Here is a 13,107-nt window from a genome sequence, read left to right as displayed (position 1 = left end):
CTACCTGCTCTTACCGGCAGCATCTAAAGGGGGTTTGTAGGATGTTGTGGACTTGAGGACCAGAGGCGCCCTTCCAGGTTCTGTTCCTATATAGGCTTTGCCTCATCCCACACTGCTCCCTCCTTGTCCATCCATGGGCTCCCTGCCCCACTGCCCCAGCTCAGCGGACCCTCCACTTACCAAGGAAATCATCGGCCGAGAAGTGGTCAGCATCCCAGACCTGCAGGGTGAGGCGAGCTGGGATCTTGTACTCGGTCTCATCCCAGGAGAACATGGACTCCTTCTTGGAGATGACGATCTTCTCCTCCGCCATCAGGTAGTCAAAGGGGAAGATGTAGCGCCAGTTGAAGTTGCCTTCACCAGTGAGTGAGTGGTAATGGACGTCTGTGTCTTGCTTGTCCTCCTGCTGTCCCTTCAGCCACCTGCAGGGCCCAGAGGGGTGAGAGGGGTGGCACACATTAGAGGAGGGAGGAGAGGGCACAGGACCGTCCTGTCCATGCAGCCAGGATCTCTCCAGGACAGACTATAAGGACCTAAAAAGGTGTGAGCTGGGGCTGCAGCAGCAGCTTCTCCAAGGGGCAGAATGGGCGTGGGGACAGGAGGGCCCTAGAAGGAACAGAGGGATTTGAGGGCAAGAAATGCAAGCGGGTTGTCAGGGGGCTTTCTCTGGGCAGGGAGATGATAAAGAGGTGGACAGGACCAGCACTGGGGAGTCTGGAGCAGAGCATGCTGGAAGGATGTCCCCATCTCGCACTGGTGGAGTGGACAGGCCCAGGGGAGGCTGCAGAGACCTTTTCACTCCACCACAGGGTAGTTTGCCCTCCCCTGATGGCAGCAGTCTGTGAGAAGGCGGCTCGGTCTATGCTGGCCACCACAGGCTCCCTGTGTCAGGGTACACCTCTCCGAGCCCACCAAGGTCCAGCTGTGGGCTCTGCTGGACGCTGGGGTTGGCTCTGCTGACCCAATCTCCAGCGAAGGGACCCGAAGTGCCCAGCTCAGATAGGCACTGTGGGCACCACGTCGCTGGAGACATTGGGACACAGTCCTGCCACCCTGGGAGATGGGGTGGCCATGCCCACCTTACCATCACTTGTGCTTGTGCCCTACATCTTCTGGCTCCAGCGAGCAGGATTCCCAGAGCAAAAGGGACACAGAGGACGGTCCACACCAGCAAGTCTGAGCTCCGGGGGGAACACGGTTTTGGTTTAGAGACTGTGAGTGCCCCGCCAGCCCCTTTCTCTGGTGAGCCAAGGCATCTCCGTTCCCCAGGGTGTGCTCAGGTTTTTGTGTGTCTGTTTGCCCTGCAGCCAGCAGGGACCACGAGTCCACGCTCAGGCACCTCGTGCAGGGTTGTTCTCTCAGGCTCTGAGTGTGGTGATGCTCTGCTCTGTCCCACAAGACACAAAGGCCAAGTGATCGCCCACCGCACAGATGGGGAAGGGCTGGAGCATCTCAGACTCAGAGCCACTGCAGGACAGCCACTGGACCCCAAAACAGACCCAGTTTTCTGAGATCAGCACGAGGAGTGAGCAGAGGAGACCTGGCCTGAGGCCACAGAGGACGCACTGAGTAGTTTGACAGACGGGTGGGAAATCACGGCATAGTCAACCACCAGCCTGGAATGCCGTCGCGTTGATTTGAGGTCCCGTAAAGAGTTGGGCCGTGGGGGCGTGAGTTCCCTCATCTCTGTATGGCCGAGTTTTGGAAGGGGCTTTCCCCTGCTGCTGGGGGAGAGCGAAGCGGAGATGGGAACTAACCACACGTTGGCTCCAGATGGTGGAACTGGAAGTTGCAGGGCTGAAATGCCAAGTGGGGGCAGCAAGACAAGCTCAAAAAGGGGGAGAGGGGCAGACGGGGACCAAGCAGCGAGACCTCGGCCATTACCCCCTGACATAGATGTCAGACATCTTCTCTCCCGCCAAGAAAGCATCATCTTCCAAAACCACCTCATCGGTGTTCCAGATAATAACCCGCAGCTCAAAGCTGGGCGGCCAAGCCAGCGGAGAGAGAGGGAGAGGCAAGAAACACAGCACAGAAGACAATGGCAGCGTTGGCACTATCTGACCCTGCACCACAGTCCATGTCGTACCACCCCCTCCCCGCTCCAAGACCGCCCGGGGGACCCAAGGAGAAGCAGAGGAGATGGCGCTGGCGTGCCACGCTGTACCTACCCCCTGACAAAAATGTCACTGGATTTCTCGCCAGTGAAGTAGTCATCGTCCTCCAGGATGACCTCGTCTGTGTTCCACACTATCACTCTAAGCTCATATCTGGCAGGAGGAAGGGAGACAAGGAGGTGAGGCATGGGAGCAGGGGAAGGAGGGAATAGGGTGATGCCACCAAAATCCAGGGCCAGGCACCGAGACGGCAGGAAGCTGCTCACAGGGATCTTCTCTGAGGGATCACAAGGGCAAGAACAGGAGGGGGACCTCCACACGGGCTCATACTAGCCCAGGCAGGGCAAGCAGAGCAGCAAGGGGGGCTTTACCTCCCTCTGCTCTGAACCTCTGCAAGGGCCAAGCCAAAGGCTCAAGGGAACAGCCCAGGCTTGGTCCTCGGTAGATTTGTGGCTAAAATGGGGTCTGCAAAACAGTCTGAGTGCGTCTGCCTCCCTGGTTTCCCCACCTTACCCAGCAGGGATGGCCGCCCCCTAGAAATGGCCATCAGAGTCCTTCTTGGGACTCCAGCAAGTTCAGAGACTCTGAGATATTCCCAGCACTGCACTTTGTGTGGAAACCTTTTTGGGTTTTCCAGTCACATTTGGCTTGGTTGGGAACTTTGGTGATGGAGAAAGCAGCTCCATTGGGAGCAGGGGGAGGAAGAGGAGAAGGCAGACTCCTCGCAGGGCACAGCTACAATGTGGGAAGGCTGGAGGAGGGCAGGGGGACGGCGGCAGAGAAAGGCAGCCCTGTGGCCACAAGCACAGAATCATAGAATGGTTTAGGTCGGAAGGGACCTTGAAGATCATCCAGTCCCACCCCCCTGCCCTGGGCAGGGACACCTCCCCCCAGCCCAGGTTGCTCCCAGCCCCGTCCAACCCGGCCTTGAACACCTCCAGGGATGGGGCAGCCACAGCTTCTCGGGGCACCCTGCGCCAGGGGCTCACCGCCCCCACAGCCAACAATTTCTTCCCATTATCTAATCCAAATCTCCCCTCTGTCAGTGTCAAACCGTTCCCCTTGGTCCCATGGCTCCCCTCCCTGATCCAGAGTCCCCCCCCAGCTCTCCTGGAGCCCCTTTAGGCACTGGAAGGGGCTCGGAGGTCTCTGTGGAGCCTTCTCTTCTCCAGGCTGAACAACCCTGACTCTCTCACCCTGAAGAAGTACCAGGGAGTCCTACAGGTGAGGTGAAGGGGATGTACAGCTTTCTTGACCCACCTCCTCTGGTATCTCCCTCTGGCACTGCCCTGGCTGAGCCCAGCTGTGGGACTCCTGCCGTCTCCTCCAGCCCCAGCTCCCTGCACCATGGGTGGGAGCTTGTCCTGTGCTGTGCCTCTCCAGCACCTAGCACCTACAGCTAGTGTCAGGTGGTGCCCAGTGCTCCCAGCAAAGACAGGGGAAATGGATTAAACCCCTAGGATGATAACCAGGCGCAACCTTGCTTGAAACAGGCTATCCACCTGAAAACCCTCTCTTCAGCCCATCAATAGGAACATCTCAGTTCCAGTTCATAGAATCACAGAATAGTCTAGGTTGGAAGGGACCTTTAAGATCATTGAGTCCAACAATTAACCCAGCACTGCCAAGCCCACCACTAACCCATGTCCCTCAGCACCATGTCTGCCCCTCTGTTATATCCCTCCAGGGATGGCGACTCCACCACTGCCCTGGGCAGCCTCTGCCAGTGCTTGATAACCACGGGGCACCGCTGGGCATGGTTGTCCTGGGCTGCACTGTAGACATCTCTCTGCTTTTCCAGTCCATGCTGGTGTCTGGACCTTGCCCTTGGCCTCAGCTTTCCTCCAGTTCAGACCCCATCTGCAGCCCACCGGGATCAAGGGACATTCTCTCCATCCAAAGCATGGTCTGCTGGGCACGGGCAGAGACTCCCACCAGGATTACCGGTGCTGACTCCATAGCCCGGTCCTGGGGGTGGGAAAAGGGGCTCAAGGACACAGTCTAGCAGGGTAAGGCAGGGCTAGGAGGGGTGTCGAGGGAAGAAATGTCTTTCTTCTCTCTAAATGAGTTGGGAGAGGGCAGGGTGGGGAGGGAAGAACTCTTTATCACACTGCCTGTTGCCTGCTCTGTCCTGCTTGGATTGACCAACTCTGTTCCAGCAGCCATCCTTGTCTTGGGCTCCATCCACCACCTCCTGGGAGGGGGCCAGGGCTGGGCACACTGGGTAACAATTTAGTTTCCCAGTCTACACAGACAAGAGAGACTGGGAGCTGCAGGGGATGGAACAGGGGGGATACTACCCTTCAGGAGCAGCCCTGGAAGGGGAAGACCTCTTGATGCCTCTGGAAATGCCGGCATGGGAGAGGGACCCCGCAGAGGGCTGGGCTGGGCCACGGAGCAGCAGCAGGAGAGGGGAGAAGCAGGGCTCCATCCCCAGCCTCGAGTTTTCCCTGGGGTTGGTGGGCTGGGAGGTTCCTTACTTCTTTGGTTTCCTGGGGGAAATATCAGTGGCAGGGCCGGGCGCCGGCATGTCCATGGGGAACATGTCCACCCACATCTCCAGGCGACCCTGCAAGGTTGAAAAGGTGCCGTCAGCTCCCATGAACCCTCCTTGCCCCCCTGCACCCAGCAGTATCCCTCCCAGCTCCTCTTGCCCTTCAACATCAGTCTGGCCATGCCAGACATGGGGGCAGGACCTGCAGCACTGAACCCTGCCAGATATGGGCCAAGGCAGGGCTCCTCCATGCCAGGAGTCCTTTTCCACCCCCTGCAGAAGTGTCTCATGGCTTGGCGTGGTGGCGAGGTGCACAGGCGTGGGGAATTGGGGGACCAAGGGACTTGGGGGTGTGATGTGGATGCAGGCTGGAGCAGGAGAGGCATGGAAAATTTAGTCTACTGTGTCAACAGATGACTATTAAGGGCTGTTGATGCCCAAGTGCCACTCTTTGCAGGATGCCTCCCCCACCTCCGCTGCCCACGACAAGGTGGGTTACGGCTCTTCTGCCCAGCTGACATCTCAACTCCCTACTTGGAGGCTCGGCCGCGTGGGCTGCCTCCACTTCTGCTCTGGGGCTTTGAGGACCTGCTCGATGCCCGGCTTGTCGGGGTTCAGCAGCGGACGTGTCTCCACGTGCTCGGGGACCAGCTTGCAGCCTGCCCGTGGGATGTCCTCCCAGTGGCGCAGCACGGTCAGGGCCAGGTGTTCATCTGTCTGCTTCTTCTGACCTGCGTGGGCAAAGGGAGGGCTGAGCTTGGAGAACTGGACAGAGAGACACTGGGGACAACAAACAACCCTGTTCTTCTACTCCAGGGTGGCAGAACTGCCTACTAGCTACACCTCTCCATTTCCTTGCGTACACTTTGTCCTTCAGCCAACACTTCCTCACTCCCCTCTTTCTCCTCTCTCTAACCCATGTCATTTACAGAAGGCCCAGATCCCCTCCCAGTCTGCATTTTCCCAGGCTGAACAAGCTCCATATCCATTGACCGTGTTCTCCTCTTCTGCGTCCCTCCTGGCATTCCTTCATCTTTCTTGAGCACAGGTTAGTGTGTTGGGACACAACCATTGTTTGGGGATGCAGTTACATGGAGAACGGCTTACTAAACCCTGGAAAGGCCAGTGTGGCTGCCGTCATGGCTCCTTTGGGCATACTCTTCCAGCAGGAAGTTTTCAAAGGCAGCTTTGGTGATGCTGTACCACGGACACCCCTGAGTGATTCTAAGAGCAACCCACTGGCTTGGGAAGTCTATAAGACCCTGTCTAACTGGTGACATACTGGAAGGTCCATTTAAGGTGGTGGATAGAGAGTGATTGCAGCACTGCTTTAGGGTGATGGGGCCACTACATCTGTCTCCAGTCCTGGATGATGAGGGGACACCCCAGACCCCTGCTCCCCTCCCCAACCTTCATCCCATGGGGAAGGTACCATTTTCGTCCTCAATCTCCGTGGGGCCGGTGAAGACCCTGTTGGCAACTTTCACTCTTCCTCCTGGCCCAAAGTGTGGCCCATCCACCTTGCCCTCTTTGCACAACTTGGACAGGATTTGGGAGGGCTTCATGGGGTCACGCCAGGTGTTATAACCATGTCTGTGAACAGGAGGGCAAGGTCAGTGAAGTAGTAGCAAGATATGGAGGAAAAAAGCGATTTAATTCCCTTCTGCCGGCAAAACAAATGCTACTGCCATGAAGGACCCAGGATTCACAGGGGAAGGATCTGTGGCAGAAAGCGTGAACCTTCAGCACAGACTAGGTCCCTCTGTGCCCCACATCCACCCTTTGCTAACCCCCTTCCACCCCAGCCCCTGTGTGCTGGCTCAACCTGACTTTGCCAGCACACCCCACTTGACGCAGCACTGCTCCTTTGGTCCTGCTGCTATCTCAGCTCTGATCTCACCCATCTATCCAGTCCCACCAGTGATCCTTGGTCCTGTCCTCCCTGCCACGGGCTCCTTACAACCCACCCCACTGCTGCCCTGCTGTGCTGGTCACAAAACCTGTCTTAAAAGTGAGGGTACAGCACAGACTCCTCCACTAGCAGGCAATAAAGGAGGGAAATTCCTGGAGGACGCCTAGGCTTGGTGTGGAAGATGAGACAGGCAGGTGTTCAGGCAGAAGGTTGGGTAGAGAGAGCTTTGCTCATACATGGAATAAGTCTGTGACACCCCACAAGTAGCTCGGTGCTTGCTGTAGTAGCGGTTCTCCAGATCAATCTTGGTCTCTCCAATGAGGTCGTCAGTCCCCACCAAGTCCCAGTCGTACACCGCCACTGTCAGCATGGACTCCATGGGGAAGGTGGCTTCGATGTCAAAGGATCTAAGCCAGAGGAAAGCAGGTGAGGGCAAAGAGAATAGCTGTTGAAGGTTTTGGCTACTACTCGGGACACATACGTGGGTGAGGTGGGTCTGCTCCAGTCTGTGGAGAGTGTTTAATTTGCATCTACCACTGCAGGACATTCGAGGTGGGGGTTTTAACTAAACCTCTGCATGGGTGGTTTCTGATCCAGCAGCCCTAAACAGGAGGTGGCACAGGGTGATTGCTTGACCTGGATGTCTCAGTGGCCCTGAGTGTGTCACTGGAGAGCCCGCCCATACTCTCACCGGAGTTGAGGCCTAATGATTCCTAAAGTAGGTGCTTAATCTTGATCAGATATGGACAACTCTTAAACACCCTTTACTGTATTGACCATGTGGCTGGCAAAGAAGGACAGATGGCTGAAATGAGGATGCCCACACTGCTCGCAAGGAAAGTTCTGTGTGATGAGTCCCATCTTTTGAACTAAAGCAGCAGCTGTGGGACAGCTAGGGTGGAGGTCCAAGGGCTGGCAAGGTTGGCTCAGGCTTAGCTCACCCCTTCCAGGTGCAGACAGGTAACAGGGCTGGGGCAACTCACTTTCCGAAGACAGGGTTCAACTGCTTGGAGATGTAGTTCTCCTTGTCTTTGATGTCTGTCTTCCCCAGCTTGATGGCAATATAGGGGTCGGCTTTCCCATTGATGTCAGCTGGGTGAAGGTCCGTGGCCTGCAGCGAACAGATGAGATGTACCAGTGCCGTTCACAGGAGCAAAGAATTCAGGGGTGGCCCCATTCTCCATCCCTCCATCCCGCTTAGCATGTGGCTAAGCACTTTGGTCCCCCAGACAGAGTGTCTTGGCTTAAATTGGGGATAAATCCTGCCTTGTGTTAATCCCTGTCCCGGTTTGGGGAGGGGGTTGGGGTTGGCCATGATCCCTCAGAGAGACAGAACCACAGTCTCCTTTGGCATCTCCTTCATCAGTGGAAAGAAACAGGCCCCTCTAAAGAAATAGCCAGAGCAAGAACCTAAGACGTCAAGAAGACTGTCCCCTTCCCCTCTTGTTCTCTCCACTCACTACATTAGGGCCAAGGGCTTCTTGCTTCTCCCCATAAAGGGGGTGAGTATCCCCAAACTCTTCAGTGCCAACCTCAACACACAACAGCAGATGGCCATGCTGGGACACATTCAGGACACAACCTGGTCGTTGGTGGTGCTGACCAGGCTGGTGTCTACCATTGCAGCCTCAGTCTGTTGGTGATGGATGGGAGACCTGCAACCCCATTGGGCAATGGGATGCAGCATGAGACAGAGAATCAGGCTAGTGGGAAATGTAGCCAAAAGTAGGTTGCATTTGTAAAACACAGGGACAAGGTGGTGACAAAGAGCAGCCCAGGTGCTTCTAGCAGGACTGAGATCCCTTTCAAGTTCCTGGTTACTGTACCTCACTCATGCTTGGGGACACAAGGATGACTAGTTTAGGGGTCAGGAAAAGACTTTTTCCAGAGCATACTCCATATAAAGAAATGTGCGTCAGATCAGCGCATGTTCAAGGAGGTGCCGTGACCTTCAACCAGTTCTACTAGACCCTGCCAGCTCCCGTTCGGCTCTGCATGTGCTTCACTGCGGTGTCATGGCTATGTAAAGCACCACAACCTCACAGTCCAGGCTGGTCCAAATTATTCAACTTGAGTTAAGCACTAGGACAGACAGGCCGGTCCATCCTACACACCAGGAGAAAGGTCTCTGGATCTGGCAGGAGCTTGGATTTAGCTTGCTCCCAGCGCTTGGATCACACAGTTATGGAGACACCATTCAAGTCCCCATGAATGAGTTACTTCAGTCCTCGTGCTGTGTTCTTGGCCCTCATGCAGTGAGAGCTGAAACCCAATATTCCTACAGCTTTGGGACCAGCTCCTGGGTGTGCGCCATGGAAGGGAGCACAGGATCACACCTTACCGCACCCCACGGTTATACTCACCCGCACAATGTAGACTCGGACCAGCACGTTGATGGGGTCGTTGCTGGGGATCCCCTGAAACATGCCGAAGCTGGGGTCATATCCTGCCTCCTTGGTGATATCATCAGGGAGCGGCACTTTGTAGACACACATGGAGCCCTAGTGTGAGGGAGCACACAGCCCGGTGAGAGTCCTGCTGCCCGGGGGCTCGGGGTAAGCAGACCCATCCCAAACCGCCCTCCCTGAGGACCCAGTCAATATCCTTGTTTCTAGCCATGTGCTGGAGCAGACAGGCCAGATCTGGGAAATTCCTCCACCACACAAGCATGTCTTCAGGGGTTGCAACCATGAGCAGAGAAATTGGACACAGGGAAGGAGGTCTGCAGAGGAACCAAGGAAGGTGCTCATGGGCGGGGATTTCCAAGGGTAAAACTGACAGGAGGACAAAGCAATGGGAATAAAGGGGTTGACGAGGGATGGGATGGAAAATGTAGGAACTACCACATGAAATACTGCTGATTTCTGTGCTCCCTAAGCATCTGACCCTAGCTAAGGTGAGGAACTGCCTGCTCATCTCCTCTGTTAAGCAAAGGGCAAAACTGGCATCAACGGGCTTCATCTGGCCAGGATCACACCCTCAGAAAGGTTCTTGTTGAAGAACCTTATAGCTGACAGATGTGCTCCTACATTGCCTGTGTCCTCGCAACAGTGCAACGTGGCCGTGAGCCCAGGTGACCGGTATTGATGAAAAAAGGTTCACAGAGATAACCCAGGGCACGACTTATTTCCACAGTGGGCAAGAAAGAGGATCTGCTTTTCCCTTGGCCTTCTGTAAGAATCATCAGGGGTCTGTTTGCCTGCACATCTCCACCTCTGTGGATGCACTCTTTGAAGCCATCTGATTTCTGGGGCTATCCTTGGAGGCTTTCCCTCCTTGCAAGGTGCCTGCAGCTGGCTCAACCTAAAATGGTTTCCATTGCATCCAACCCCTTCCTGCTGAACCAGCTTCAGAAGAGAAACCTGTTGGCAAGGGCTTCCCAAGCTGCCCCTGCCCTGGCCCGACTCAGCAACCAAACTCACTTTGAACCTCCCCACTATCCGTTCCTCTTCTGTTGCATTGTCGTCGTTGTCCCCAATCTTCCCACGGAGCAGGTTGAAGGTGTGCAGCCAGTCCTCAAAGTTATCAAACTCTGTTTCCAGCTCTTTGTTGAAGACCTGAGATGACAGAAAGTTAAAGGAGGTGAATTAGGTTAAAGAAAACAAAAAAAAAGGTGAGGAAAATATACGGTGACTACTCAAGTCAACTCAGAGGGAACATGGACACCTCAGCTCTCAATGCCCAGTTCTCTAGGAAGGGGAAGGATCTCTAGGGCCATTGTTGGACCTTGATGCCACAAGCACCTCCTGGATCCGATAACGTACAAGAAGGAAGCTCAGCTGCGCGGGCGCGATGGCTTTCCCTGCTCTGTGCGAGACGCAGGTTCAAACCCTTTCTGAACCCCAGAATCACAGACTACATTAATCCTAATAAACACCATGGGCCAGTACATTGACCCAGAGCCCATCCCCACCCTGATTCCTGGCTGGGCCACCTGGGCCAGGCTGGAAAGCTCTCCCCTCCATCCACAGCACATCCAAGCTGCCCCAGTCATAGAATACCAGGTTGGAAAGCACCTCAAGGATCATCTGGTCCAACCCTTCTTGGCAAAAGCACAGCCTAGACAAGGTGACCCTGTCCAACCCAAGGATGATCCTATCCCAGGGCAAACCCTCTTCTGTAACATTTGTTACCTCTGACTCCTTCAAACTATGGAGAGAAGCTGGCAGTCCCAAGGCACACCTCACCTAGGCTTAGATACCCCTCAGGTAGGCGAGGTGCCTCAGGCAGGGTTGATCCATCCTGCTCTGATCTCCAGATGGCTGGGACTGCCATCCTGCCAGACTTCCAGCCTCCCACCGAGCAGGCAAGTTCTCCTCCTCTCCTGCTGACGCACTCACCTTCAGTTCATCAATCTTCTGCTTGTTCTTCTTCTCAGGAAGCTCAGGGGCTGACTGTTGCTTCTTTTTCTTATCGTCTTTGGGTGCCTTGGACTTCTCCTTGTTCTTCCCCTGACCCTTGGAGCCTTTCATGGGAGAGTCATCAAGTTTGATTTCTGAGTCCGAGGGGAAGCGGCGGGGAGGGAGGAGATGGAAATGAGGGTGAGGAGGGGTGGAGGAGGCAGGGAGGGGGGACTTGATCAAAGTCCTTCAAACAGGAGAACATGAAAGCTGACAGCTGCTACTGCCTGCAACCCCCACCCCAGCCCTCTCCTGTCTTTCCATGACTCTGCCCACTGCTGCCCTGGTCACAGCATCTCCAGGAGCTCAGGGAGCTTCCAAAGTTGACCTAATCAGAAGTCATTTGAAGGACTACAAAACACGGACTGAGAGTGCTAGGCTCTGGCGAGCTTCAACGGTGGTGAGAAGACCTGATCCTGCCCACAGCATCTCCTTTTCTTCTTTCTACTGGAGACTTTTCCTGCTGTGTGCATCCTGGACAATAAAACCCCAGCCTAGGTATCACAGAGGGGGGGACAGTGCTTCATGCTCAGCACCAGAGGACAGGCTGCTGCCCTTCAAGAGGTGTTGCCCGTGACCAGCTGCAATGACAGGTTGTTAGGGTGCCTATTCAGAGCAACCACCGGCCAGGGACATCAGCTACACTGGGCACAGGCTGCCTGGAAAGGCACGTTCAAAGAAAACTTCTCCCACCCCTCTACAATCCCCGTCCCTCAATGCCTCTGCCAGCTTTCATGGCTGCTGGGCAATGCGGATGGGGACAGGCAGATGACAAAGACTTCATGTGGAAGAGGAGAGGAGGAAGGAATGGGAGTGCCAAGGGGAAACGGATCCTTCTCAGAAGACAGAAAGAAAACAATGGGGGACACAAGACAATCCCCAGTAACCCTGCTGTGACAGCAAGCCCAGGAAGAAGTCATTAAGAGTTGTCTCCAAGCTCAGCAAGACCCGGCCTCATCTCTTTCATGATATGAAGACTAGTCTTCCAAAAGAATTCAGGCTCTGTATTTGTCTCAGCTAATGGATTTTGCATTGCTCAGGCATGACAGCAACCCGCTCTCATGGGGACACGGAACATATGGAGAGCATGGGTGGACGTCCTCAGGGAAACCCCTCCAGGCCCTGCTGGTGGGACTGGCAAAGGAGTCTCCAGGCTGCAAATGGACAAAGTCACCCTTGACCAACACGCCCCAGCTCACCAGTATTCTTGGCCCACACCACTTGTGGTACAAAATTCATCTCATCCAACTTTAGACACCTTCAAGACCCCATCTAAGCTACAGACCCCTGACTTCCTTCAGAGAAAAATGCACTTAGGGCACAATTCATCTTATCGTAACATAGTGCTGAAAATAGGTCAGAGAACTCGCCCTAAGAACGCATATTTTTCTTCACTGCCTGTGCTAGAACAGCAGACAAGGAGTCCTCTACGTGCAGGTAAAAGTAGTCAGATTAGATGAATCCTGGACCTTTTGTCTGCTTGAAACTTCCCTTGTAAAACTGGCACACACACACAAAAAAAAAATTAAGCCTCCTGCAAAATGAGGATGGAAACCCCCACAAATGTGATCTAGAAGTACCTATTACTTGGTGTCCTCAACAGACTTCAAGAACCCAGGCCTATAGCTGACACACAGCCAAAGCCACAGGACTTTTATTGACACACTGACTTGTGGTTGCACAAAAATGTCCTCGGACAATGATACGGACCCTGGTCACTGGTCTGCATTACTCACACACTCCCAGCACGGATGGGCTGGAGGCTGCCATGATACCCTGCTCTGATTTGGATTCACCTGGCACTGGCATTGTTAGCCCAACACAGCCCACGCCAGCCCCGCATTTCACGAAAATCCATCACAGAATCCCAGACTGGTGGGGGTTGGAAGGGCCCTCTGGAGCTCCCCCAGTGCCACCCCCCGCCAGAGCAGGGGCACCTCCAGCAGTGGCACAGGACACCTCCAGGCGGGTTTGGAATGGCTCCAGAGGGGGAGACTCCCCCCCTCTCTGGGCAGCTGTGCCAGTGCTCTGCCGCCCACACAGGAGAGAAGGTCCTCCTCAGGTTGAGATGGAACTGCCCATGGTCATGTTTGTGCCCGTTCCCTCTTGTCCTGTCACTGGGCACCACTGAACAAAGCCTGTTCCCATCCCCCGGCACCCGCCCTTTGGGGATTGATAAGCGTC

At 55.1% G+C, this 13,107-nt stretch overlaps 1 protein-coding gene across 3 annotated transcripts in view; it reads right to left on the bottom strand.

The window, feature by feature from the left end:
- The window catches only part of OTOF (otoferlin), a gene marked incomplete at both ends in the record, with an annotated part of 118,536 nt that overhangs the window by 1,624 nt on the left and 103,805 nt on the right, over positions 1 to 13,107 (bottom strand). For all 3 annotated transcript variants that reach the window (XM_082481596.1, XM_082481597.1, XM_082481598.1), the window contains 10 exons: positions 181 to 422; positions 2,172 to 2,270; positions 4,598 to 4,686; positions 5,200 to 5,342; positions 6,044 to 6,204; positions 6,760 to 6,930; positions 7,507 to 7,634; positions 8,887 to 9,024; positions 9,946 to 10,080; positions 10,864 to 10,988. In XM_082481596.1, the coding sequence (XP_082337722.1) occupies positions 181 to 422; positions 2,172 to 2,270; positions 4,598 to 4,686; positions 5,200 to 5,342; positions 6,044 to 6,204; positions 6,760 to 6,930; positions 7,507 to 7,634; positions 8,887 to 9,024; positions 9,946 to 10,080; positions 10,864 to 10,988 (1,431 nt within the window). The remainder of the gene's footprint in view (positions 1 to 180; positions 423 to 2,171; positions 2,271 to 4,597; positions 4,687 to 5,199; positions 5,343 to 6,043; positions 6,205 to 6,759; positions 6,931 to 7,506; positions 7,635 to 8,886; positions 9,025 to 9,945; positions 10,081 to 10,863; positions 10,989 to 13,107) is intronic.

Source organism: Vanellus vanellus (genome assembly GCF_965231255.1).
Source record: "Vanellus vanellus genome assembly, chromosome: 3".
NCBI lineage: Eukaryota > Metazoa > Chordata > Aves > Charadriiformes > Charadriidae > Vanellus > Vanellus vanellus.
This window is presented reverse-complemented; position numbering and strand designations above follow the sequence as displayed.